Source organism: Epinephelus fuscoguttatus, linkage group LG14, assembly GCF_011397635.1.
Source record: "Epinephelus fuscoguttatus linkage group LG14, E.fuscoguttatus.final_Chr_v1".
Lineage (NCBI taxonomy): Eukaryota > Metazoa > Chordata > Actinopteri > Perciformes > Serranidae > Epinephelus > Epinephelus fuscoguttatus.
In genome coordinates this window covers 21,300,272-21,325,502 of record NC_064765.1, presented here as the reverse complement: position 1 = coordinate 21,325,502, position 25,231 = coordinate 21,300,272, and the positions used below count along the sequence as shown (strand labels likewise).

The 25,231-nt window shown below is 41.9% G+C and overlaps 1 protein-coding gene across 6 annotated transcripts in view; it reads right to left on the bottom strand.

Annotated features, from left to right (window-relative positions):
- eml1 (EMAP like 1) overlaps positions 1-25,008 on the bottom strand; it is a 76,837-nt gene extending 51,829 nt beyond the window's left edge. For 3 of the 6 annotated variants that reach the window (XM_049595732.1, XM_049595734.1, XM_049595735.1), the window contains exon 1: positions 6,093-6,748. In XM_049595732.1, the coding sequence (XP_049451689.1) occupies positions 6,093-6,159 (67 nt within the window). In that variant the 5' untranslated portion in view covers positions 6,160-6,748. Of the gene's footprint in view, positions 1-6,092; positions 6,749-24,838 lie in introns of those variants that run through there. The other 3 variants (XM_049595737.1, XM_049595738.1, XM_049595736.1) reach the window with 2 other exon arrangements.
- Positions 25,009-25,231: the final 223 nt, after the last annotated feature.

Below are 25,231 nucleotides of genomic sequence, written 5' to 3'. Positions count from 1 at the left end.
TGGGGTAAACCATCCCTTTAACCTCAACAGCAAGGCATGACAGAAACTACTTTGATTTCTCACTTTAGAAGGCAATTTTTGACAACAAATCAAACACCTATTAATATCAATATCTTCTGAGGAGAACAAAAGTCAACACTTCACCCATACACAAACAAACACCTCAGGCTCCTCCTCCCTGGCATCCCCTGTTTACTGCGGTTGGTAACGTGAGCGGGGCTTTAGTCCTAATCCCTCTACAAGTGCCATCATGAATCAGGATTTGGATGGAGATAGCTATAGATGCTCAGCCAGGAAGGGGAGGAGACTGGATGAAGTCGTGTCACCTCCACTGTGCATCAAAATACCTCCAACAAACATCAAATGAGCCTCTGTCTTTATGAACTTCTGCTCTCCGCCCTGCATGCCTGTCTCACCCATCTGCACTCAGTCTGTGTTTCTCATGCACTCACTTTGCTGGTTTTTGCTCTTAATTCCTCTGTACCATCTTCCCTTCCCCAACATGCCCCCGCCTCTTGTCTTGCTGGCACGTTTTGGTTCCCATCATGGTACACTGCCATTGCTGGTAAGGTGAGGGCTCTGCCAGTGTGCCTGTGGGTGTACAGCGTGAAGTGTGGAGCCCGGAGATAAAAGGCCGTTTGATCCAAATCTGAGCAGACATCATTAGCTCAAAAGGTAAATGAACAAATCTCACGAATGAACGCAGGCGAATGGATTTGTTTGGATGGAGCGGCTGGGTGCTTTGAGATGAACACGGGTGTGTGATCATCAGTGTTACAGCACTGTAAGTGAGCCGGATTTACTTATTAACAGATTTTCTCGTGAGCTTTTGGTACATCAGGAGGTAATGAACAGAGAAGCGCATTAACTCATGATTTTACACTAATGATTGGGCAGGTTTTTGCTACACATTTCATGTACTCAACATAATTGCCAATCATAGTCCAGAGCATAGCCTTTCAAAAGTTTTTGGACTTAAGTTTATTTTACCTTCCATGCAGCCACTAGCTTCAGTCGTTCTCTGTGTGAAACATTTGCTAATTAGCACTAAATACAAAGTACAGCTGAGGCTGATGGCAATGTCATTACTTCTGCAGTTTGTGATGTTTTGGGATTTTGGGCAGAATAAATATTAAGACTTTGGCTCTCACTACTTTCTGTCATTTTATAGACTTAACAAATGATCAATTATGCAATAATAATAACTGACATATTAATCAACAGTCTACAACATCCATCATAATCCAACCAAGTGAAAATATCTGCCATTTGGGTGTCAAAATACATTTCTTTCATCTTTTAAAAGCCAGAAGATGAAGCTTAAGAGGACAGGACGATAGAGAAGCATGTCATATGACTATGGTTTATTATTGTGTAAAAAAAAAAAAAAAAAGGGTTGCAATTTCTCTGTGAGCAGATATGCAAACTGTAGAGACATGAATGGAAATCAATCACAAATGCATGAAATCAAACTTCAAAGTTATGGTGAGATTTGGATAAAAGTTGGTTGAAATGTAGCAGCAGTAAAAGTAGAAAAAACAACCACGGCGGCCTTGGAAAGTGATGAATATATCAAATCCATATTTTCCGTTCCTTAAGGGCCCTGACACACCAAACCAATGGTTGACCGTCAACCAATGTTGGGCATCTTGAGCCCTAGTTTTTGTGGTGTGTTTGACACTGCTGCCAATAGTTGGCCCTTGCCGGGGTTTTTTTGGGCCAATTCAGTCTGTTGAATTGACGTCAGGGAAGGCAGAGTCCATCAGTGGATGAAATCACTCTGATTGGCAGATGAGCTCGGTGCAGGAGACGAGAAACTTGATTGCGAAATGCAAACAAAGAGCTCAAGTCAAGTCAAGAGGGCATGAGATCAAAACACACTTGTTATATCGCGAAATTATTGTTATACTGCCATGTAGCTCTTTAGCAGAAACAGTTAATAATTGTTAGCATTATTGTTTACTCGCAAACAGTAAATATCCTCTGTTATCGCAACACTGGGTTGTTAATGTGCTAACTGACTAACTAGCGTCTTGGAGTCTGTGCTATCAGTCTTTCAGTTTCCCTTTCTGAATGATCAGTACAGACTACTGCTGCCCGCTGGTATGGGGAGTTATTTCCTTTAAGCAGGCACAGAACATACATGCTAGCTGGCCATAGGCTGAAGTTCTTGTGGTGCATTCATGTACAACTTGTTGGCCAAAACACAGGTGCCATGAGGCCTTTGTCACTACTAGTTCTATGATGTTGGTTTGGTGAGTCTGGGCCTTAAAACGAACAAGAATCCTGCTCATCTGATGTCTGAACATTGGTAAATTCTATAAAAACACCAGCAATCTAATTACCAGGCACACAACACAGACTAATCTAATCAAAACTGTCCTCTGCTCCAGGACCAGCAGATTCCAAATGTGATTTCATCGATTTAACACAGAAACAAAAACAGCTTCTCTGAAGGGATCCACTTCCTCCATCAGCTCTAATCAGTGTGTGTGTCCGTGTGTCCGAGTGTATAATGGGGCTAATTTTCAGCTAGCCTGAGCTAGCCTCAACCTCCTGAGGACAAAGCATGCAGTCTGCGTGTGTTTCTGCAGTTTAGCTGACCTAGTCTCTGAACATTAGTCTGGTTGGATGCTCCACAACACACGGGCTGAGAGAGAGGTAGAGAGAGAGGCGAACAGATGACATCATTGACTTTTGCTTTGAGTGGATCTGGGTTCAGCTGGACGGCAGCGGCGGAGCAGTATGATATCACTTTGGCCTACAGGCCCTGCACACACACACACACACACACGAGTCCTGCTCATGTGTGAGCACTGCAGCTTGTACACACACACACACACACACACACACACACACGCACATCTTAACTAAGGCTCACCCAATTAAGCAGTCTGTTGGAACATCGAACAAGGCGCTGTTCCCTTGCCGTGAATTTAAGTGTGTTATAGGTTTGTGTGTGTGTGTGTGTGTGTGTGTGTGTGTGTGTGTGTGTGAAGTGAAAGAGAGAGAGAGAGAGAGAGGTTGGCTAGAGGCTAGAGGTTGGAAAATCCCTGGCAACAGCAGCACGTCTTATTTCATCGACTTTCTCTCTGAGTGGAAACATGACATTGTAAAGGATTACAAACAACCCCGAGTGTCAGACACCTCACAGGCTGTCCAACTGATGACGGTCATGATTGGCCAGAAGTTAAAAAGAGGAATCATTTAAAAGAACTTGGAGGGTGTAATCACAAGCTGACTAAATGCAGACTGAGTGGCCAAAGAGTAGTTTGTATTCTCCAGATTTTAAGTAAAGTAATGTAAGATGAAGAAGAGCAGAAAAAGAATGTAGTCCAAATTTGAAGAAGGGCTCGACTGCTCTGACACTAACCTCTCAACTGTCACCATAACACTGAGCCTCGAGGGCAAAACATATTTAACTTTTTACCTCTGCTGAAACTCTATACCTGCCACTACACTGTAATTTCGGAGATTTTTGAAGGTCAGTCATTTCCTCTCTGTGGAAGTCTTAGATCTAATTCTGTTACTGTACAACACCTGCTACACCTGTTTTTCAGGTCAATCCAGCCGGCCCACCTGAGTTGTTATCGTCTGTGCTGTCAGCACTTTGCTCATCACACAGGAATACAACACTTGAGTAGAGAGGGTAAATTCTCGTCCTTTTCCTCAGTTACTTTCACTTACTTGGAATCAGCTCTTACTATTGTGACATATGGGATGGTGACTCAGTTTTCTAGCTAGAATTAATCTGTGAGCTATTCCTGTTTCCTTGTTCCTGGTGGAACACACCATCAAAAGTGAAGCTGATGTATCATATAATAAGTCATTTATGGATTTGATGTACAAAGAAAAGCCACACAAGTGCAGGAAACTAATCGTCATATCTCTCTATTCTATATTCATTCATTCATTCATCTTCTAACCGCTTCATCCTCTTGAGGGTCGCGGGGGGGGCTGGAGCCTATCCCAGCTGACATCGGGCGAGAGGCAGGGTACACCCTGGACAGGCCGCCAGACTATCGCAGGGCTGACACATAGAGACAAACAACCATTCACACTCACATTCACACCTATGGACAATTTAGAGTTATCAATTAACCTAGTCCCCCTCTATTCTATATTTGCATATAAAATCTTTTAGACATCTTTCACTTTTGGATGACATAAAACCCAAACTACAAGCTTCTATAACTCATCTCTTTCTCGGTCTGCATCTCCTCTCTTGTGAGGGCTATAAATTCAATGAGGGAAATCCATAAGGGATAAAAGCTTTTAACTGGATTCGCCTCAGTGATTCATTAAAGTACTGAGGTACCCAGTATCCATGGAGGGAGATACCTTTGTGTAACTCCACATCTGTGATTTCCTCTGTCAGACAACAGCGCTCCCTCATCCCATCGACGGCTGGTGCTTACACAGCACAGTAAATATTATTGACTTTTTCATTATCCACTGATGGCAATTACATTACTCTGTGCTTCAGCAATGATAGCTTACACTCACTAACCACCAAACAGTCAGTGCAGCTGCCAAGTACACACTGATAAATGTTAGATACACATTCAAAATAGAGATGTTGATAAATGGACTTGCACCTGTATCACAACTTTGTAGTCTTCTGACCACTCAAAGAGCTTTTACACTATAAGTCACATTCACACGCACATTCATACACTGCTGGCCGAGGCTACCGTATAAGGTGCCACCTGCTACACAGCTTTAACAGGCTCAAACCGATGGAACAGCCACTGGGAGTAATCTGGGGTTCAGTATCTTGATAAAGGATACTCTGGGATGTGGCTGGCTGTTTTATCGCGTTGTGAAATGTATTTAACGTTTATAAATGAACTACGTGGTATCAGGTTGGTGCAAAGACTAGCACACCGATACCTTGTCCAGCATTTTAGCCAGTATCAGAGGCATTTCCAATACTTATATCTCTATCAACACGTCAATTAAAAGCAGTGGGGATGCCACACTGACGAGTGCAAGAGGTTACTCCTCTTTCTTATGATATATTGAGTTCTGTCTTCATTTAGCTGGTTCACTGAAGCTCAAATTGCCATTGCAGCTTTGTTTAAAGTCCCTCTGCTACTGTAGTAGTCTCTATTATTGTGTTGGGGATAATCCCCTTTGTGTAGGGGGCTCACTAACTGTAGTTCGTCAGTATGTCGGCAGTGATGGTCCCATCCAACTGAGCAACACTCATTCACATAACTGGAGAGAAAAATCCCTCTGACATGTTTGAGTTATACTCATCCACCTTGTTCCAGCATAGTTTAGTAGTTTTGGAGATAAATCTTACAAGGTTTTACTCTTCCAAAAAGAAACTCATGCTTCTTGGAAATAAATCCTAAACTGATGTCATAATGATGTGTCATGCTGCTTCTCCTTCTTCCCTGAGTCACCCTCTCCCACCCATAACATTAGCAGCATGAAGTATGGTTTCACCCTCTGCCAGCAGATAAATTACATTAGTGCAGCAGAGCAACATGAGCAATGGTGTCCTGTTCTGTCATCCCTGTTCTGTCTCCTTCAGCAAACCGATCGCAATCAGCCAACAGGGGAGAAATATATTCATAACATACCGCTCACTACATCAAGCAGAACCAGAGTAATCAGGGCAGCTGCTGTGAGCAAAGGACTGTTCTTCATCCACCCTCTGTCTTTGTTTATTAGCTCTGCTGATGGCTGCTGGCTCACATAGACTGTTGACATTATTCTGGCCTTGATTCCAGAAACTTCCTGCTAATTCGACAGTGTGCTTTTCCCTAAATGCCCTGTGGAGTTGGGGGATATTTTAATTCAAATATGCACCAAAGTCTCTGTGTTCAAAGTCAATTGCTTTCTAGTATGACACCGTGTTGAGCTACACAAGAACACACAGACTGCACTCCTTTTTTCACCAAAGCCCTAAAAGCTGGAGCTAAAATAGCTCACGTCTGCAACACAGACACACAAACACACACATCGACTTGGTGTCAAGTTTAGCCAGTCAGCTGGTGACATGTCAAGTCCAGAGGAACAACATGCAGCCGGGGGAATGGAGGGGATGGGGGGAGGAAGAGTGAGGAGAGGATTAGTTTTACCGTTGCAGAACTGTAGCAGTGATGAGGTGTCATACAAGCTGCTGTAGCTGGAAAACCCGTCCTCCATTCTCGACCTCTGCTCCGCTCCTCTCTGCTCCCTCTGCTATCCACCACTCCTTCACTCTCCTCTCCTCTCTCTGTCTCTCTCTGGTGACTCCCCTCCACTAGTTTATCGTTCACTTGGCGTCCAAGGCGCTCCCTCCATTCACTCTGCACGGGTCAGGCTCCCTGGGTGAGTCACCATGGCAACCCATTCACTCTGATTATGTCATGTGAACTCCAACCCCTCTTCTTTTCCTCTTCTTTTCCACCCCCCTCTTACAAAAAAAGTCCTGAACTACAGCTGAAAACACTCCCTGCTGAAGAATGACTGCACCGGAACGCCGGAGAGACAGAAGTTCAGAGGCTGCTGGTGGTTTTCTTTCCTCTTGTGCTTGTCCTCTCCTCCCTCCTGCTCCTCTTTTCCCCTCCCTCTGTTCTCCTCTTGTCCTTCTGTCTTCAGCAGAGGCAGCTGTGTGTCGTTAGCTCTCGCTGATCTCCAGCAGAAAAACAGCTTTAAGAGGGCTTGAGCTGAGAGCGCAGGCAGGCTCTGGCACAGGCAGTTACTGTGTGTCCATGTGTGTGCATATATGTGTGTGTGTGTGTGTGTCAGAGGCGGTGTGTGTGCGAGTGTTTAGATAATGCTCGGGACAGCCCAGCCTTCCCCTGTCACAAAGTGTGGACGAGTCAGAGCGCAGGGGGCTGGGCCTGTCGGATAGATCCTCCTCCTCTCGGCTGGTGGGAGAGGAGAGAGGAAGAGAGGAGAGGAAACCAGAAGAGAGGAAAGAATAAAAAAAGGTGAGGACAAAAGAGGTGAGGAGGAGGAGATTAGGGGACAAGGTAGGAGAGGAGAGGGGGAGAAAGGAGGAGAAAGGGAAGAAGAGCAGAAAAGAGGAGAGTGAATTAGAAGAGAGGAAAAGATAAAAGATGTGAGGACATGGGAGGTGAGGAGAAAGAAGGAAAGGAGAGGAAAGGGAATACGGGAACATTGTAGGAGTAGAGAGGAGGAGAAAGAGGAGAGAAAAGGAAAGAAGAAAAAATTAAGAGGAAATGAGAAGAGGAGAGAGGATAAAAGATGCAAGGACAAAAGAGGTGAGGAGGAAGAAGGAGACAAGGTAAGGTTACGAAAGGAGAGGGGAAAAGGGGAAATGAGAAAAGAGGAAAGGATAAAAGAGGTGGGGACAAAAGAGGTGAGGAAAAGGAGGAAAAGAGAGAAGGCAAGGAGTATATGATAAAAGAGGAATGTGGAGAGGAAAGGAGCACAGAGGGCAAGGTGGGGTGGAAGCAGAGGAGATGAAAGGAGAGGAGAGCAAAAGACGAGATGAGAAAGGAGGACCAATGAGGAGAGGTGAAAAGGTAGGGTAGGAAAGAGGAGAGTAGGGAATAAAAGAGGAAAGAGGAGTAGAGGGGCGCAGAGAGGACAAGAGAGGTGTGGAGAAGGAGGGACAGGAAAAAAGTGAAGAGAGGAGAAGAGAGGAGGAAAGGAGACTGGATAAGGTAGGGTAGAAGAGGAAGTAAGAGGAGAGCAGAGGATAAAAGAGAAGCAGAGGAGGGGAGAAATTAGGGTAGGAGATGAGAGGATGATATACAGTGGGAGAGGATAAAGAAGAAGAGAGGAAAGGAAAGAAGAGTAAGAGAAAAGGGAAGATGGAGGAACTACGTAGTGTATAGCAGAGATGAAAAAATTAGAAATGAAGGAAACCAAACCAATGGCTGGTTCCCAAAATGACTAAGTCTCTGTGGTTTCCTCAGTCAATATATAGCAGTTACTACAGAACGCCCTTCCACACACTGACGTAGAGTCACGTGTGTTTGTAATGGTATGGAGTTGCACGGGGACACACCACAACAAAACCACCGTCACATTTTCCTCGGCATTTCCTGCAGCCAAACATTCAAAACTCAACATTGCCTGGGGATCTCCACTGTGGCCAAACATGATTACCATTTTGTCCTCTGTCTGTCTTATCTGCCCCGCTGCAGACTGCACAGAGACCGAGGGATCCTTAAAACAAGGACGAGAGGGGGAGAGAATGAAAGGGAGACTAGGGGATTGAGGAAGGAGAGAAATAAATGGGATAGAGGGGGAGGGGATGGAGGAGAAAAAGGAAGAGTGCTTGAAGAGGGTGGGCGGTAAAGAAAGAAGGAGCAAATTAAAAAGTGAGCAGGGTGGGGAATTTGGCGAGGGGGGAAAAGGGGGATACCCTAAAAAATTGAACTCTAACTGGGGGGTTTTGTGTGTGCATGTAAGGGGGGCCTCTCTGCATTATTTATAATTCAAGCTCACAGGGAAAAATAATAAGCCTAAAGAGTCTGTGGCCTATATTCATGTGTAAAACATTGCCCCCTTTTCCTGCTAGATCACAAGACGGAGCCGACAAAATCACACAAAGGCAGGGACGCTCTAAAGACAGCAGAGGGAGAGACCATGAAAGGACGCATTTGTTTCTCCCTGTGTTTTTATAGTAGCCCAGCAGGTGTGATATAATCTGGCTGTGTGAGGTTGTCTTTGTGCAGGTATCTCTCCTAATATCTAGAATCCTGTCTGGTTTAAAGGTGGCCAGGCTAGATTTGACTTTTAAAGGAAGGATAAAAAGGATGCTGTGAAGCACCTCACAACAGCTGATCACTTTATGGTTCAAGGCCTCTGTGTTGTTGACCTCGGCGCTTGTATTCTCTCCCTCCTCCTCCTCAGGAAAACACTGCACTCCGCTTCACTTATTACACAATAACATCGGGCCACCAATAGGTCGACCACCCTCACTCGCAGCCAGGATTATGTGAGAAAACAAGGTGCTCTTTGTATGCCAATGTTGCATTTGAGGACTGCAATAGTTGTTCAGTCAAATCACAAGGATATTACATTTCAAAACACGCTGAAAGTAGATTATGTCTTGACCTTCACACCATTTGCACATTCTTATCTACAGCAACGATGTGGAAAAATGCACCAAGGTGTCTGCATTTATTTTAGATAATATGAAACCATATTTCAGATGTTTTTAACCACCCAAAGGCAACAACGTCTAATGTTTTGATTCAGATACAGAGAGGAATTTCATGCAGTTTCTCACCCAGAGTCAAATCAGCACACATTGTAAACATCCTTTGTGTTTTTTGGTCTGAGGATTGTGAGCCAAACTGGTGTTTTGTCTGAAGGGGTTCAGATTATTGTAAATCTCATTCTGGGACAGATTTGGGATCGAGATTAGGCAAAGGTCTGGGTTTTGTGTGTCTGCCTCTCAACGCATATGCTCACGTGAGATGAGGCAGCTAAAACTGGGGTATATTCCCCCCAAAATCCCCCCCATGGATCCCCAAACCCCACCTACTACGCAGCGGGTGGCAGGTGGTGGAATCACTGCTGCTCTGCCACCCCTCCCCTCTCCACAACTCCCCATTGTTCCCCCCCTTACACCACCCATCAGTGAATTCAGAGGGTGCACACACGCACACACACTTACAATATAAACAGGATAGTGCTGTGGAGAGTGTGAGGATATCTCACATCTACCAGCAAATAGTGCAACAGGCAATCTGTCTTTACTGTTTTGGTTCATTCTCACAGCTCTTACAGCTTTATTTTCAGCCACAGCAGACACCTGTTTTCAGAGAAAAATCTCTATAAACCCACTTTACACTACCTGCTCACAAAATGACAAAGTTAGCAATTAGCCAGTGAACATTATACCCCTTTTCCACAAAACATTAGCATGTGTACACAGGTCTTTTACACATTGAAAAACCCGCTAAAAACAAGCAATAGAATGCTTTCCCATTGCCAGTAGATTAAAGCTGTGTACAGGACTCTGCAGCAGATGACATTGCCTTTTCCTGTGTGTGGGTTTTTTGGGTTTTTGGGGTTTTCTTTTGGTGTGTTATGTTCAATGTCACAGAAAGGCCAGAAAACAGGTTAATAAACAGAAGAAAGCAGCATGGAGGCCAGTGAAAACTTTACGGTGGTTACTTCTTTCTATATATCTGTTACTAATTCAGTCTTTCTTATAAACTCAGTGCAGACTAATTTTGAGGGATGCTTAAACACTGCTTAAGCGGAGACGGAAGGTATTTTCTAATGCCATATCATTGCATCTTGCTAGTTATGGGCTAAAATGAGTGTGTTCACCCAGGTGTTGTGTTTCCATCAATAATCGGAGCTGTAGCCAATAACTACCCGTGACCACTGAAGAGTCATTTGCCTCAGATGTAAATGCTAATTGTAACCTTTCCCATTACATTAAAAAGCCAAATGTTAGCAGGTGTTAGCAGTTTTTTGAGCCTTTATGGATCATTTAGCAGCGAAAGACGCCGATATTCCCCTTCAGGAGTTGGTGGAGAACCAAAACTGAACTAAAAGAGAGTAACTTTTCCGTAACTACTGAAGGTGGAAGCAAGTGTTTGCCAACAAGTCCACCATATCAACTTAAAAAGTGTTGATAAGTCTGTGTTGTGTCCACAACTTGTTTCTGCTGCCCCCATGTAGTCAAAAAAATAAATAAAATAATTGCTGGTTGAACCACTAAAACTTAACCACTGACTCCATTTTTACAAATGTGTGTACAAAATGATGTACAATCTAGAATACTTTCATATGATGTAATGAAAACAGCAATAAAAGATGGTGTCTGCCGGCTTTAGTCAGTGTAAGCATACTGTAACTTACTGTAAAGGGTACATATATGATATTAATAGATATGATTTTAATGCTTTCTGTAAATTTAAAGCAACTTCAGGGGCAATAAGGGGAAAATCAAGAGGTTCAAAAGGCACACATCATACAAAAACAAAAGAGATTTTAATTAGTACAATGTTTTTGTACAATCTGCAGTGTCAATGCCGTTATCTTAGCATAATGCAACTAGCAGAGATTCAGTGTCTTGATTAAGAACACTTCAGCAAAACTTGGCATCAGGCCTCCACTGCTTTCTCACCCGGCCTGCTGACTCTGTTTTTACAGCTTTGGTTCTCAGGAGGAACTTGAAGGTCATATTCAAACTGAGCTCGTTGTCCTTTTCCCCTCTTTTTCTTTTTTTTTTTTTTTTTAAAAGAAACTGCTGACATTGGTTTTATCCACAGATGATCAGTCAGTCTGTCAGTGGGCCAGGATTATACACAATCAAATCCAGAGCTAAGGAGGAAACAAGGTCAATCCTCTGTATGATCCAGTCACCATCTGTGTGCCTGTCCTGGTTATTGGGCTGTTTTGTGCGTTACACCATGAATTAATCCAACCTGGGGTTTAATGATTTATTAAATTTGAAACAAAATCAGGTGACGCATATAATTCTTTACAGTCAGTCCATCTAGTCAGCTAAACACTGTCTTCAATCTTAATGAAAATATTTTAGGCAAGCTGTGTGAAAGTTTGCTCCAGCTAGTTAAACATTACAGTATCCAAGTCCCAGATTTACAGATTTAAAGTTCAAGATTTACAGGGGTTTTTAACCGTCCTTGTCAAGATATAGGGAAGTAAGAATAAAGAAATAAGATGACTATAGCTGAGAGTTCATAAATGACTCAAAAGTCAAACATGACATTGGGATTGTGTTTTCACTCGATGTGAAAAAACGTGCAAAATCTGAAATGTAAATGTAGCAGCAGGTAGCAAAGGTCACCCAATATAAGCCTGTGCCAGGGTGAAGAGGGTGAGCCAACAGGAAGGAGTGATATGAGTGTTATTCATTTATTGCCTTGGTGGTAACAGTAACATGAAGTTCAGAGTCCAGTCCTTTTGCAGACTTAGTGTCTTACAAAGAAGCAGTAAAAGACTCACACAAATTTTAGACCTAAAATAATCTTTTGATAGACATAGCGGTATAGCTCTTAGAATTCTGTCATAACCAACAGTTCCTCTAACAACAAAGGATTGCCATGAGATTTGGTACACATGTTGATGCCATCATCAAGTTAAAATTTTGTTTGTCCACAACTTTGATTTTTTTTTTTTTTTTTTTAAATACCTTGCAATACCATGCAATTGTTAGCATGCTAACACGCCAAGTAAAGTTGTGAAAGTAGCAAACATGAACATATTGATCAGCATGTTAGCATTGTCATTTTTAACATGTTGTGTGCTGATGTTAGCATTTAGCTCAAAGCAGCGATGTGCCTGAAAGACCGGGCCTCCCTGGTGTAGTAGTTAGAGCACTCGTCTTCCATGTGGTCCAGAGTTTGAATCCTACTGAGATCAACGTCGCCTGTATGATGTTCCCACAGTCGAAACCAACGGGATCAAATTCCTTAAGGAAGTCCTCCACGGGGGTGCATCTCAAGGCCATTGTCGACGGGAGTTTCCAGAAGTAAAAGTGGATTCAGTAATGTACCTAAATTGTAGCAAACTCTTAGGCCCCGATCACACAGGATGTGTTTTAGCAGCTGGATGCGCCTTTTTGTAATTGTTTTTATTGGGAATGAAGCTTTTTGCACGCATTTTTTGCGTTGTGACCCGCCTGCTGTTTTTGCCGGACCGCTCTGAACTCCTCGAGTTGAAAAAACTTCAACTCAAAGTGGAAAAACGCACTACGTCATCTTTTTTCCCATTGTCCGATTGGATGATTTGAGAGGTGGTGGGTCCTATGTGGTGGTTACAACAACAAGTATACAGTTGGTAATCAATGGAGGAGAAACCGGTGGTAGCGGCTGCTGGATACCCAGAGCTATACAGCTCGACGATAGCCAGCAGGTTGTCAAACTGCCCCCGAATTATACTATAGTGAACCAACTGATGATACTCCCCACGATCCACCGTCTTTTTAGGGTCTCATGTACCCACACAGATCTCTGTTCCCCTGTGTCCAACAAACCGTTTGCTGAGAACCTCTCACCCTCAACCAGAGCTACAGCAAGTACCCTCTGCCTGAACATTTCAGCAGCTAGATACTACTGTCAAATAACTAAAATGAATAAAATTACAGTACATTGATTACACAGGAAGATTAGAATAAGGAGGTGAGTCTGTGGTTGCCTGGCAACAATAAAAAGGTGCCTTCTATTGAATATAAGTGTGCATATTACTCATGGACAAGAGACTTGTGCTTGTGACAGTGTCAGATGTAACATCATCTAGCTCAGTGCTGCTCGGTGAGCTAACAGTAGATTCGAACTTCCATCTGTGCAGTGATATGGTTGTAGTTCAGTACAAAGAAAATAGTTCCTACATGAAACTCTCAACAAGGTCTGTGGATTATCTTGAGTAACCGGGTCAGGATTTCTGGAAAGAGACATTGCTGTTTTCTGTTTAGGTTTTTTTTTCATTTTTGGTATGTCAAGCACCACAAGCTGAGCACCATTATGACTGAGAGAAGGCAGACATCTTTACCGTCAATACTGCCAACACATGGCAACTCACACCAAAACAATCTAGACTGATAAATAGCTCTACAGGTAAGGGGAAAAATATGTATTTTTAAATGTCTATTCTATGTCCTTAAATCCTGTCCCACTATTTTTATTCTCTATTTTTTTTCTCTTTTAAATCTACAGTTTGTGTAGGCCTATCCTTTTCCTTCATACTAAAATGACCAACTTCCTCCATTGCTACTGAACATAGCAGTTTTATTTTCGTATCTTATCCTACCTGAGGCTTGAGTAGATAAAACCAAGATCAATTCTCAGGGGGTGACAGTTTGACATCTCATAACAGCAGCTGTGCTATTGATGCACCTAGATGGTGAGAAGAGGCCAGAGCAGCAAAGGATGTAATGCTGTCTGTGACTGACAGGTTCACTCTTTCTAATAACTCTCTGGACAGGAGTGCAGAGATAGAGATAGGGGGAGATAGATTGAATGTGAGAGCAGAGAGTATATCAACGGAGTGACTGTTGGAAATACATCATTTCCCACCTGCTGGAGGAAATAACCCGTCATTTCTAATACATGCTTATCAGTGTGGGCGCAGAGTCCAGACTAAAACACATTTTATGACACTGAATTATGAACTCATTACTCACCACGGTTTCCTCACAGCAGACATTAGCGTCAAGAATATGAAGTAAAGAGACTGCCTATGACGGTGCGTCAGTGCTTTCAGCTGATGTTCAATTTATCAAGGTGTAGTCCAACAATAGCAGAAAACTGACAAGCCACCATCTTGTATGTGTCTGTGTGTTTGTTAGAGAGAGAGAGATCAACTAAAACCCATAAAGAACTGTTGAAAGTTTTTGTCGTCATGAATTATGTGGAGGAAATGTGACCTACTTTCAATGAGGGGGGAGAATCCAACAGAGCGATAATGTTTTGTTCACAGCTCTGCTTCAAAGAAAACCAGAGATGGCTGCATCATGCAGAATATGAGGACTCTTATAGCATCATATGCCGGATTCAGACCCACGACATCATCCATGATCTGTGTCTTATCCCAATGAATAATCTATCCTCTTACCTGCCATTAGCACTACATCATTAATGTAAGAAGCTATATAAGCCTATCGAGCTATAGTCATGTTAGCGAGCCTATGGATCTGTAGGGCCAGATAAATGCTACCTTTAGCATGCTAACAGCCTCACAATGACAATTCTAACATGATGATATTTAGATATTGATGCTTACCATGTGCACCATCTTAGTATAGAGTTGTAGCGGGCTAACATTGGTAAATTAGCACTACACAGTCGAAACTCAGCTGAGCTGGAAAAAAATGCCATTAGTTTTGAAGGTATGTGGTCATAAAGCAAAGCACTGGGCAAATTTAAATTATTATCTCATGTTGGAGCTAGATGAAAAGTCAGGAGGTCACCAAAGTTATTACAATTCATCCAGAAGTAGACATGAATAATGGATATATAGAGAGTTGCATACAACATCTGAGCAGGGCCCCATTAGTCTTATTAAAGTTTTTCAGTCAAAACAGTTCAACTTCCCCAGGAATAAAATTACCTGGATCTTCTGCACTGTAGGGCCCATAAAGCAGAAGCACTATAGACTTTCGCCAGCGGAGCGGCTAACTTCTAATTTAGCCCTCTGCTAACCTGTCAGAGGATAAACTGATTTAACTGACTGATTTAACATTTTTTAAATATTATTGGACTGAATGGATCAAATCCCACATATTAAATAAATAATTTCTTGGGGGTTGTGACACTCAAAAAAATGTATCTGCTCATTTACAGACATCAGTTTCACAATATAAGTCTATTGGAAGGAATCTTCTTGGGCCCAAGCATCACATGACAGACTCTGAAGTTGTAGTTCTATTATTTGGCCACTACGAAAATTGGCTTCAAAGTCCTGCACTGTTTCTGTGGGCCTGATATGAAGATGTGCACAAAATTTCATGGCTATCCAACAGTTGTTAATATATTTTACTTCTAACTACTCTTAACTACAAATGTCAACCAATGTTTTGTAGCTAAGGCTACAAGAAAAGTCAGGGGCTCACCAAAATCATTAGGATTCATTGCCTGGGAGCCATGTTTGTTACCAAATTTCATTGCAGTCCATTCAATGGTTGTTGCTATCCATAAATTAATATTGCATTGAACCCAGCAGTCGACTAACAAAGCTTCCTCCAGCATATCAGTGCAGAGAAACAAGGTTATAGGATGAAAGCAAATGGCAGCTACACACTGCCGTGCACTTGTGTTTTGGGCCACACAAGCAACAGCGATGCCAAATAATGATGTTATGGTTCACAAAAACTGGGTCACCACTTGTGTTTTTAGTGCAGTCTTTTGGTCATGGCCTCTAAGAGTATTATGCATGTAGAAATCCCCTGCCAGACTCTGTAATATCTACAAAGACCCACATTTATGAATTTTAGAGAAAGAGGGAGTCATGGGAGTGTATTTTGCCAGAGTCACTGTGGTGCAATTATGCTTTTTAAAGATTTTAACAGCAGTTCTGTTTCTTACCCTAAAACTGGATCGATTTGCCTTTTCAATAACATTGTAGGGCTAAAATTGATCTGACTAATGCTTGATCAGCACTTAAATGCTTAAATGAAATCTGTAAATGCAGACCGTGATACGGTGCTGTGGCTGCAGGCATTGTAAGATAAACATGACTATTGGATTCAAGGTGAATGATAGTGAAAGTGTTTGGTGGCTGGGGTTTAAAAAGAAAAAAAAGCCCTATCCCCCGTTAAGTCTCTACGGATGTCGTGTCAAGACAGACTTTGGGAGAGAGACAGACATGGCACGTGAGTGTAGAAGAGGAGAATCTGCTTTTGGGCTGTAAATAGCTCCTAATCCTGAGGCTGTAGAGCAGCGTTACATGTCCTACTCTAGCTCCTCTTTTCTGTGTTGGGGAATATATAACCCTGTCAGTCACAGATCAAACAGCGCTGAAGAATTCACCACCACGACTTGTATAATATAGTATGCTGGTTCTCTCTATAGCACAGCTTCATTGGTAGCACTTCATGATGACTGACAAACAATCAGGGCATTCAATTTAGTAGGGGTGGAAAGAGTTTTCTCAAGTAAATGTACTGTAAGAATTGCTTGAAACTCTACTCGGATAAATGTAAAAAGTAGGTTAGTTAAAATGTGTTCTGAGTAAATGGTACTATTATATACTTAAAAGGACGTGATGATGCTATCTGATAGAACAATTAAATTGAAGAACATCAACAACAACATAAAGTGTATTAACATATTAACTTTACACTAGTGCAACAACATTACATCGTCCCTGGATGGTGACCATACATGTCCAAACCAACACTAAATTCCTTTTTTATCAGACATTTGCAGCTGGTGCATACAACTTGATAAATTATAAATATACAACCACCTTCCTCAGTGTAGCCTTACAAGAATTAACCAGAAAAGAGACATTTACACAAATAAGCACTACCAATAAACAAAAAGAGCTATGGGCACTGTAGCAGAGGGTGCAACAAGCATTATTAGGCTACAGAAATTAAGTAATCTAACTTTAACAATAAGAATTATTATTGTCAATGTTGTTGCATTGACCTGTCTGAAAATCATTCTATGAGTCTTGTGCGGCGCAAAGTCCTCCAAAATCTCCTCCAGGTTCAACTCTTCTGCTTGTTCTTTGTTAGTGCATAATAAAACAAGTCCACTCAGTCTCTCTGTTAGGGCTGCCATGATTAGTCGACTAATCGATGACTAATCGACTATTAAAATAATTGGTGACTATTTTAGTAGTCGACTAATCGGTTTGAGTCATTTTTCATAGAAAAGTACTATATAAGTACCCCAAAATACTCTCATTGCAGCTTCTTATGTTCAGATATTGGCAGCTTTACACACTCTCCCGAGACAGTGAACTAAAACCTTTTGGCGTGAGTATGAAACAAGATTAGATGATGTAATTTTGAGGTTTGGGCGAGACAGACCGACATTTTTCAACATTTTAACACATTTTTCGATGAAATGATTAGTCGACTAATCGAAGAAATAATCGACAGATTAGTCGACAATGAAAATAATCGTTAGTGGCAGCCCTACTCTCTGTCTTACCTCACTATTCAAAAAGGTTTTGGGCTGAATAGTGTTTGGCAGTCAAAGCTATGACAGACATTACTGTCAAACACAGCAGAAGGGCCTCACGCACGTCAGTGACGGCAGTGGTTCCACAGTATATGTAGAAGTCACCACTGGAAGATCTACAGTGAGCATATTAGCACTTAGCTGGTATTGTAGAGTCCATTCCTCAGCAAGAAAGCAAAGAGAAGTTAGCTGGTTCACTAGCAGTTGAACAAACAGCACACAGGCCACTGCGGGTCGTAGCCTTAGGCAAAATAAGAGAACTCTTAAACTCTAAAATTTTGCTGTGTGCTTTCTACATTAGCATCTCACTTCGCCTCCCATTGCAGAGCTCCCAAAACTGGCTTTTTCTACATCTGGCATGACTGACAGGCGTCAAGACTTTTAAATTTATCACTTACATCCTGGAAATCTCAGTAACTGCTATTGACAGTCTTTTTTGTCATGGGTGAACACCTATCTTTTAGATACAGTAACACTCATAATAACACTTAAACACTAACATGTCACCCAGTGCATTACAGTATTTTAGCTCCGACCAGCTTGCACCTGATGTTTAGGCAATATTGTAGACGTGTCTGATTAGGGTCACTTAGTGTGATCGCCAGCCGGTGCTTTTAATCACTGATTAACATAAATCTCACTTGTGTCAAGATACAGTAACGCTAATGGTTTGGTTTTACTTGTTTTGTACTGTTAACAAACTGCTAGGCCCAGCCCAGTTGCAACTGAATCTCTCCTGCACCGACCAATGAATGTTAACATTTGCCAACGTGGTGCCTTTTCAAGAGTGTCGTCTCGGTATAGCTTTGCTCTCCTGCAGACACAGGATACCAGCTTCTTCATTGCTTTAGCTGCTGATTTGGCTCCCTCCACATCTTTTTAATGTGACTTGTTTTTACTCTGCAATGGATGCAACATTAAATGTGGCAATGTATAATACTTGAGATGAGAAATAATAGCCTGGCTCTGTCCAAAAGAAACAAAACAGCATCTATCAAGGGCAAAGGTCTTGTTTCAATGTTGGGGAAGGAGGGGGCACAAATAAAATCAGGATATTTGGGAGTTTGAGCATCTGACACTTATTCTTTTGCATTCTGGTGAATTTTTATGCACCGATTTTTGCCGTTTCTGCATCAATTTATGGTGTAAACATCTTTAAATGTATCAAAATATAAGTCCTCTGCTTCTTAATGCTGCTATTGGGGGGCAATGCAAATTCTAAATATTGAGGGGGACATTGCCTCCAATGACAAGTGATAATACATATTTAATCTTTACTGGGTAGTAACACTTAGCAGTCCAAATAAAGTGAGACTGAATGACCAAATAAGTAAATTGTTAGGTGACATGCAGACAATTTACTGGTGTTCATCCCTCAAATGTGGAATGCCTTGTAGGGTGAAAATGTAAACTCAAGACCAGCCCCAGGAGTTTGTATACAATATGTGACCCAGTTTTAAGGGTAATCCACCAAAACCAACTCCCACACCCAGCACTGTGTCACCAAAATGTGCTTTTCAGAGATGAAAGGTTCACCTTTTACTGAACATAACTATCAGAGTAAAGTTTAGTCGAGTAATATATATAAAATCACAAATCACACAATCTGCCTAAAAGGGCTTTACAGTCTGTGCACCTTATCCTTAGATAAGGAAAAACTACCCAAAGAAATCCTTTAAAGGTAAAGGGAAAGAAACAAGAAAGGCAAAAGAGGTGGGCTCCTTCTTCCAGGATGAAGTGGGCAGACATGCAATAGATATTGTATATGTGCAGAGAGCAGGATTAGATTTTCAGTGAGCACACATGCAGACACTTTGAGATGACTGACATGAGCAGATAAGCAGGCAGGCGAGGAAAAAAGCAAATGGACAGAAAGAGGGACACTCCTTCTGACATGGAGAATGTGCCAGTAAATGGGATCTACTGTATTATTCTGCACAAAAGTACGACATTCATAACATCGTGGCGCCATTTCAAATCACATTGTGGGTATTACTTGAGCCTTTATTGCTTCTGTGTCAACCTTTAATATCTCTTCCCGCCTCCTTCCTCACTGCCTGACCTCCTCGCCGTTACACTAATGATGCCGCAAGAGTGGGGAAGAAGGGTTACAAGCCACATTGACTTCTCTACATCTAATCTATATGTTAATGAGCCATAACTTGGACACGGAAGTGGAACAGGAATGTTGTTCAGCTGACTGCAGCCCATGGAAATATACTAATGTGATTGATACTGTATATATCCATTAAAAAGCAGGAAACAGCCAGTTGCAGGTCAGTGGGAGATGTTATAATTTGTCAAGCCTCTACGACTGTAAAAACAGTCCATTTATCTGAATACACCTGGTCACTACTATGAAAATCCAACCGAGCTATAGTGTGCAAAATGGAATCACACTGTGTATCCCAGAGTGTGCAGGGCTGTGTGTTCTCTCAAGCGACGACAACATTAATCACATCTGACTTGGCTGCTGAAACATCCATGTACACCCTTCCCCCATTTCCTGAACAACCAAGAACTCTGCTCTACTCTTTCTCTCTAAGCCTGCACTGTACATATACCATATACACTGTTCCATTTCATATGATTATTTTGCTTTACTGGTCATTTTAACTCCGTCTCTTTGTGCACTTGCTTGTCTCTCCTCTCCTGTTCCTTTCAAAGTCACAGCAACTCAGCCCCTCCGATCGATACAACCTAAAATAAACTCTGCCGGGGAAATCTGGCGTCTGCTGCAGACTTTACTCTAATGCATGTATTGTGGCAGTCATGCTCTTCCCTGTGTGTCTCACACACACAAAAACTGCAGGTGACTGTGCTCAAACCTGTCTCAAATGACCCATTTCCAGCCTGTCTGCGAACATGAGGAATAGGTTTAACATCAGCAAAGCTACTTGTCCTCATATTCAGGGCACAGATGGAGGGCTGACGTCAGCGGGCCATGATGCCGTCTTCATCTCTCATCTGCATTTCTGAACACACTCACTGTGGCGTGCGCGCGCGCGTGCACACACACACACACACACACACACACACACACACACACACACACAAGTCTCCATGTACAGCATCTGTATTGCAGGCGGTGGCAGCTGCATGGTTTTCTATCAAATAAAGACTTGTCAGCACCTATTGGTGTCCCCATAAGTCTCAGTTATGACACATGGTGACCAGCCCTGCTTTTCATTTTTCACCAAACTGATCTCCTTGGAGACAGCCACCACCCGCCTCACTCCTCGCCCCTTCATCCCCCCATGTCTCCCTCTATATTCCTTACTTCCTATCTTCCTTTCTCTTCTCTCATTTCCCACTCACAACCCTTCTTTTGTCCCATATAATTTGCTCCACTTTTACACCTTATCCACTTTTTGTATCCCCAGCCCAATTTTAATCCCTTTTTCCCCATTTAACTTCCCATTTTTCATGACCCTGAGTTTTTCCTTCCCCCATCATCAGGACCACATTTCATAAAATATGCTAGTGCTGCCGCCTGCAGGACACTCGCTGAACTGCTGCTGCTGTTTATTTTGTCCCATGCCTGATAAAGCTGACAGTAAAATCATATTCTGACTATCAGCATCTAGCCTAATTGTATCATGTCATTGCAATGTTCAAATTTAACCATCAATTCTAAATACACAGTTGGAACAGCGCAGGTTAATACAATGGAATTAAAAATGGCTGAATTCTATTTAGCTGTTTCATTTTCATGGTCCTGGTATAATGTGCATGCTGGCTGTCACACCGTCATGGCTTACTGGGACACTTGAGTACAACAAGCCCATTCTTAGTGTTAGTAACACCTGTGCTTTTCCTGCTACTTCGAATGAAAATGGCTGCTGTGAGAAAGACCTATTTCCTAAAACTTAAAAAAAACTAGTTACGTTATGTTATACATACGTACAACACATAATTTGAATAAAATATACAGCTGGTATGAGAAGGGTTAAAGACTCTGAACACTCTGAAACACCCATGGGTGTTTTCAGTTATTCCGGCTCATTAAACCTCTGCTCAGGTTGAAGGTAGGTGGGAAATCTGATGGGAATGTATGAGGTCACAAAACTCGCATTCCTGTGGTGTCAGAATAATCTGAAAAATGAGTTTACACGTGGTAAAATTCATGTAAATGCCCCCTCAAGTGTTGTTGAAATATCTGGTAAATGAGTCACCAAGCTAAAGTCGCATATGCAGAAACACAGTGGATGAAAGTAAATGTTCGGTTAACGGTAATAAACGTTTTATTAATTATTGAATGTCAAATTTTGCTCGCATGTAATTTGTAATTTGCTGTCTACAAAGAGTCACTGAGATTAGTTAGAAAACTTATGTATTAGCATTAGTCAGGTAAAGCAATATTTTAGTAGTTTGAGGGGAAGTGCTGGTACAGCAACAAGTCTCGGACAAAATCACCTCATAGTATAAAGCTTCAGACTGTTATTGCGCTATCTAAATGCATGAAGCATGAAAATTCAACACATCTTTTTTTGTAGCATTCATGTTGTTTCCACATGAGGGCTTAAAACTCATGAACATGCCAAAGTCTGAAGAATGACCTCCCAACCTGAAAAACAGGACCATCCGAGGAGCACGTGAATGCAGTATTTATCTACACAGGAGAATGATAAAAGGTGTAATTTGTCTCGCACTTACAGGTATAACAAAGCTAACAAGAGACTCAGAAAGATGTTATTGAATATAACAGAACCATACATGCCCTATTTCAACAAGATGATGTCTCTATTCCACATGTCATGGCATATTATGATCACTTTGTAAATGACATTGAAGAAAGGTTTGAATGTGAATAAGGTTAAAGAGGTGTCCTTCAAAATAATTCATAAACATTACCCTGCCAATCACTACGCAGAAATATAAAAATGACAACAATGTTTTACACCATTTCTGGCATTATTTTCACACCAGGAAATTCTGAAGGCCTTTTGTAGATTTGTCATCTCTAAAGACTTTAAATTATCATGGAAAAATGTGGTGTTTGGTTTCCTCAAAAACTACAAAAAGAAGACAAAACTTTTTTAGAATTAATTTGGTAACGATTTTGGCAAAGTATTTTATCCATAAATATAATTTTAGCAATAATAAACCTCATCTTGGTGTTTTTCTGAAGGATGTCGGACACTACATGAAACTGCTCTTTGATTCAACCAACAAAAAGGCACTTCGCCTTATAATATTTTTGTGTGCTATGGTATCCCCCTGGCTCTCTGTTATTGTTGTGTTTGTACACTTTCAACTTAATGTTTTTACACTGTTGCTTAAATAAAGAACATTTAAAAACTATGTTAATTGAATACAGTTTATAGTACATGTCCACATATAGTTCAGTCCCTGAAAAGAGGTCTCATCAACTAAAATTAGCTTAACTGAAAACACCTTTGGTTTAGTTGTTAAGCACATTTAATATTATTTTGGACAAAATTTGGACATAATGCATTCAGTGTTTTTGTCTGAGGGCACCAGCTTATTAACACTGAACGTGAAACCTTCCCCATACTTCACTCTCTGGCTACTAGAATAGCCTACTTTCCAAACAGTTGATCTCTACAAGTGCAGTGTTTGCTAACGAGAAGCGGGCGCCATTCTGTTTTCCTGTTTTGTAAAAAGGAGGGCTGAAGATAATAAGATAAAACGGTAAAACTAAGCAGTGCTGATAAAATATGAACCGAGATTCGGTTTCTGCGTCGTGTATTTCTCGCCTAAAATGTTTCCAGAAACATATTTCAACTTACCTTTTGGCTGTAATTCGAAACCGTTCGCTTCCAGCCGGCCGCCATGTTGTTTCGCTAAACTACCAAGTTCGCATTGCGTCACCCACCGGCAGGAGCGGCACGGTGCATTCTGGTCCTTGTAGGTTTTCTACCTCTTGAGCAAAAGCCACGGCCACAGCCTTTTTCCATTGTTTTCTCTGGTCATGTAGCACCAATTTCAAAAGTATTTGCGTCTTTCTACAGCAGAGAAAGCCCAGTTTATGAAAAAACATTCTTTCCAGCAGTGAAATACTTCTTAAAGTTCTGTTTCCTTCAGATAAAGATCTTCATTCCCAAATATCCTTGGTTGGCCCACCGATGTATTGCATACAAACATATGTTCTTACATTATGAAAAGGCTGTTTGTCAGAAATGTAGTGTAAAGCTGGAAACACTGATTTCAACTCCTTAAAATTACACTAGCTACTGTGCCATTTTATCAATTTGTTGAGTTTAAGGGGTTCTTCTACCAGTAAGTAAATCACAGCGATTCTGCTTTAGCATTTTGATGCAATTTCCTGGCAAATCCATTAGAGTTATGATATGATAGATAATGGAGGTGTGGTCAGCAGCCCGTCAAATGCAATAACCACAGTCTTGGCAGCTGCTGCCAAGGCTGTAGGGCCTGTAATTGACAGCATCAAACAGTATTCATACTGCTGAGTCATGTTTGATCAATCTGAGAAGAGAATCATGCACAGCCTGAGCCAGAGAGGAGAGGAAAAGGAAAAAAATAGTAGGCTAGATAAAAGGACAAGGAGAGATGAGATAGAGGAAAAGGGCAAGAGACTGCAACGTGTGTGACTGTATGAGTGAGTGCAAGAACAAGACAAGAGGAAGGTTTCTATTTATAACTGATTGTTTCTGTTAGTCTGTCAGCAAGGCGGTAGTAAGGGCTTCAGCTCCTCTCTCAGCCTGGCTGCTCTTGTGGGAAATGACCCTTAACTTAATGCTTAGCCCCACACGCACACACACACACACACACTATACATGCACGCTCATGAAACACAAGCAGACACCTGCACATACACACATCTTTGTACCATTTGTCCGTTGCAACCCTGGAACAGACAGGTCACACGCAGCTCTGTTGTATCCACACATGTGACACAAGGTACAACCACCTTCCTACCTCCATCTATCCTTTCCTCGCTTCTCTCCATATCTTTGATCCAAACCCCTACAGAGTCACTCTGCATTATTTTCATGAAACCAGGGGGATTTCTCTCCAAATTTCCATATAAGGGCCAAAACTGAACCAGCTCCTCTTTGCAGCTGAATACTTGCCGGGTGAGCTGTCCCAGTGGAGGGCTTAGACAAAAACAGGATGGACCCCCTTCCTCAAACAGACACACACAGACAGACATGCAAATCCAAACAATTTACAAAGATGTATGCACAGATAAGCGTCCCATATATCTCTCTCAGATGTATGCACATGTGCACAAGAGAACAGTACGTGCTCAAGCTTTTCCTCACCCATTGGGAGCCCCTCACAGTCAGACATGGCCACAGAGAGAAGAGGATCAGGAGAGTATCTTCTAACTTCTTCTGAATCTGTGACTCCTTAGTTTTACGGCAGTATCTCTGGTCAAACTCTCTGTTTTAGGCTCCACACTGTCACACACTCTCTCTGTGTTTAGCTTACTTACTTTACTTTCTGTCTCCTTGTCCTCCCCCTTCCCTCTCTCCCTCTCTCCCTCTCTCAACAATCTGACCAGTGGCCAGTGGATATGCCAATCAAGCATCGCACACTATGCTATTGGATACTAAATTTGTAACTAACAAACCTCCCATGGGATACTGTTTCCCTTAGATATGACAGGCCCTTTTAGATAGGATTTCATTGACTTCTCATGTAGCTACAACACA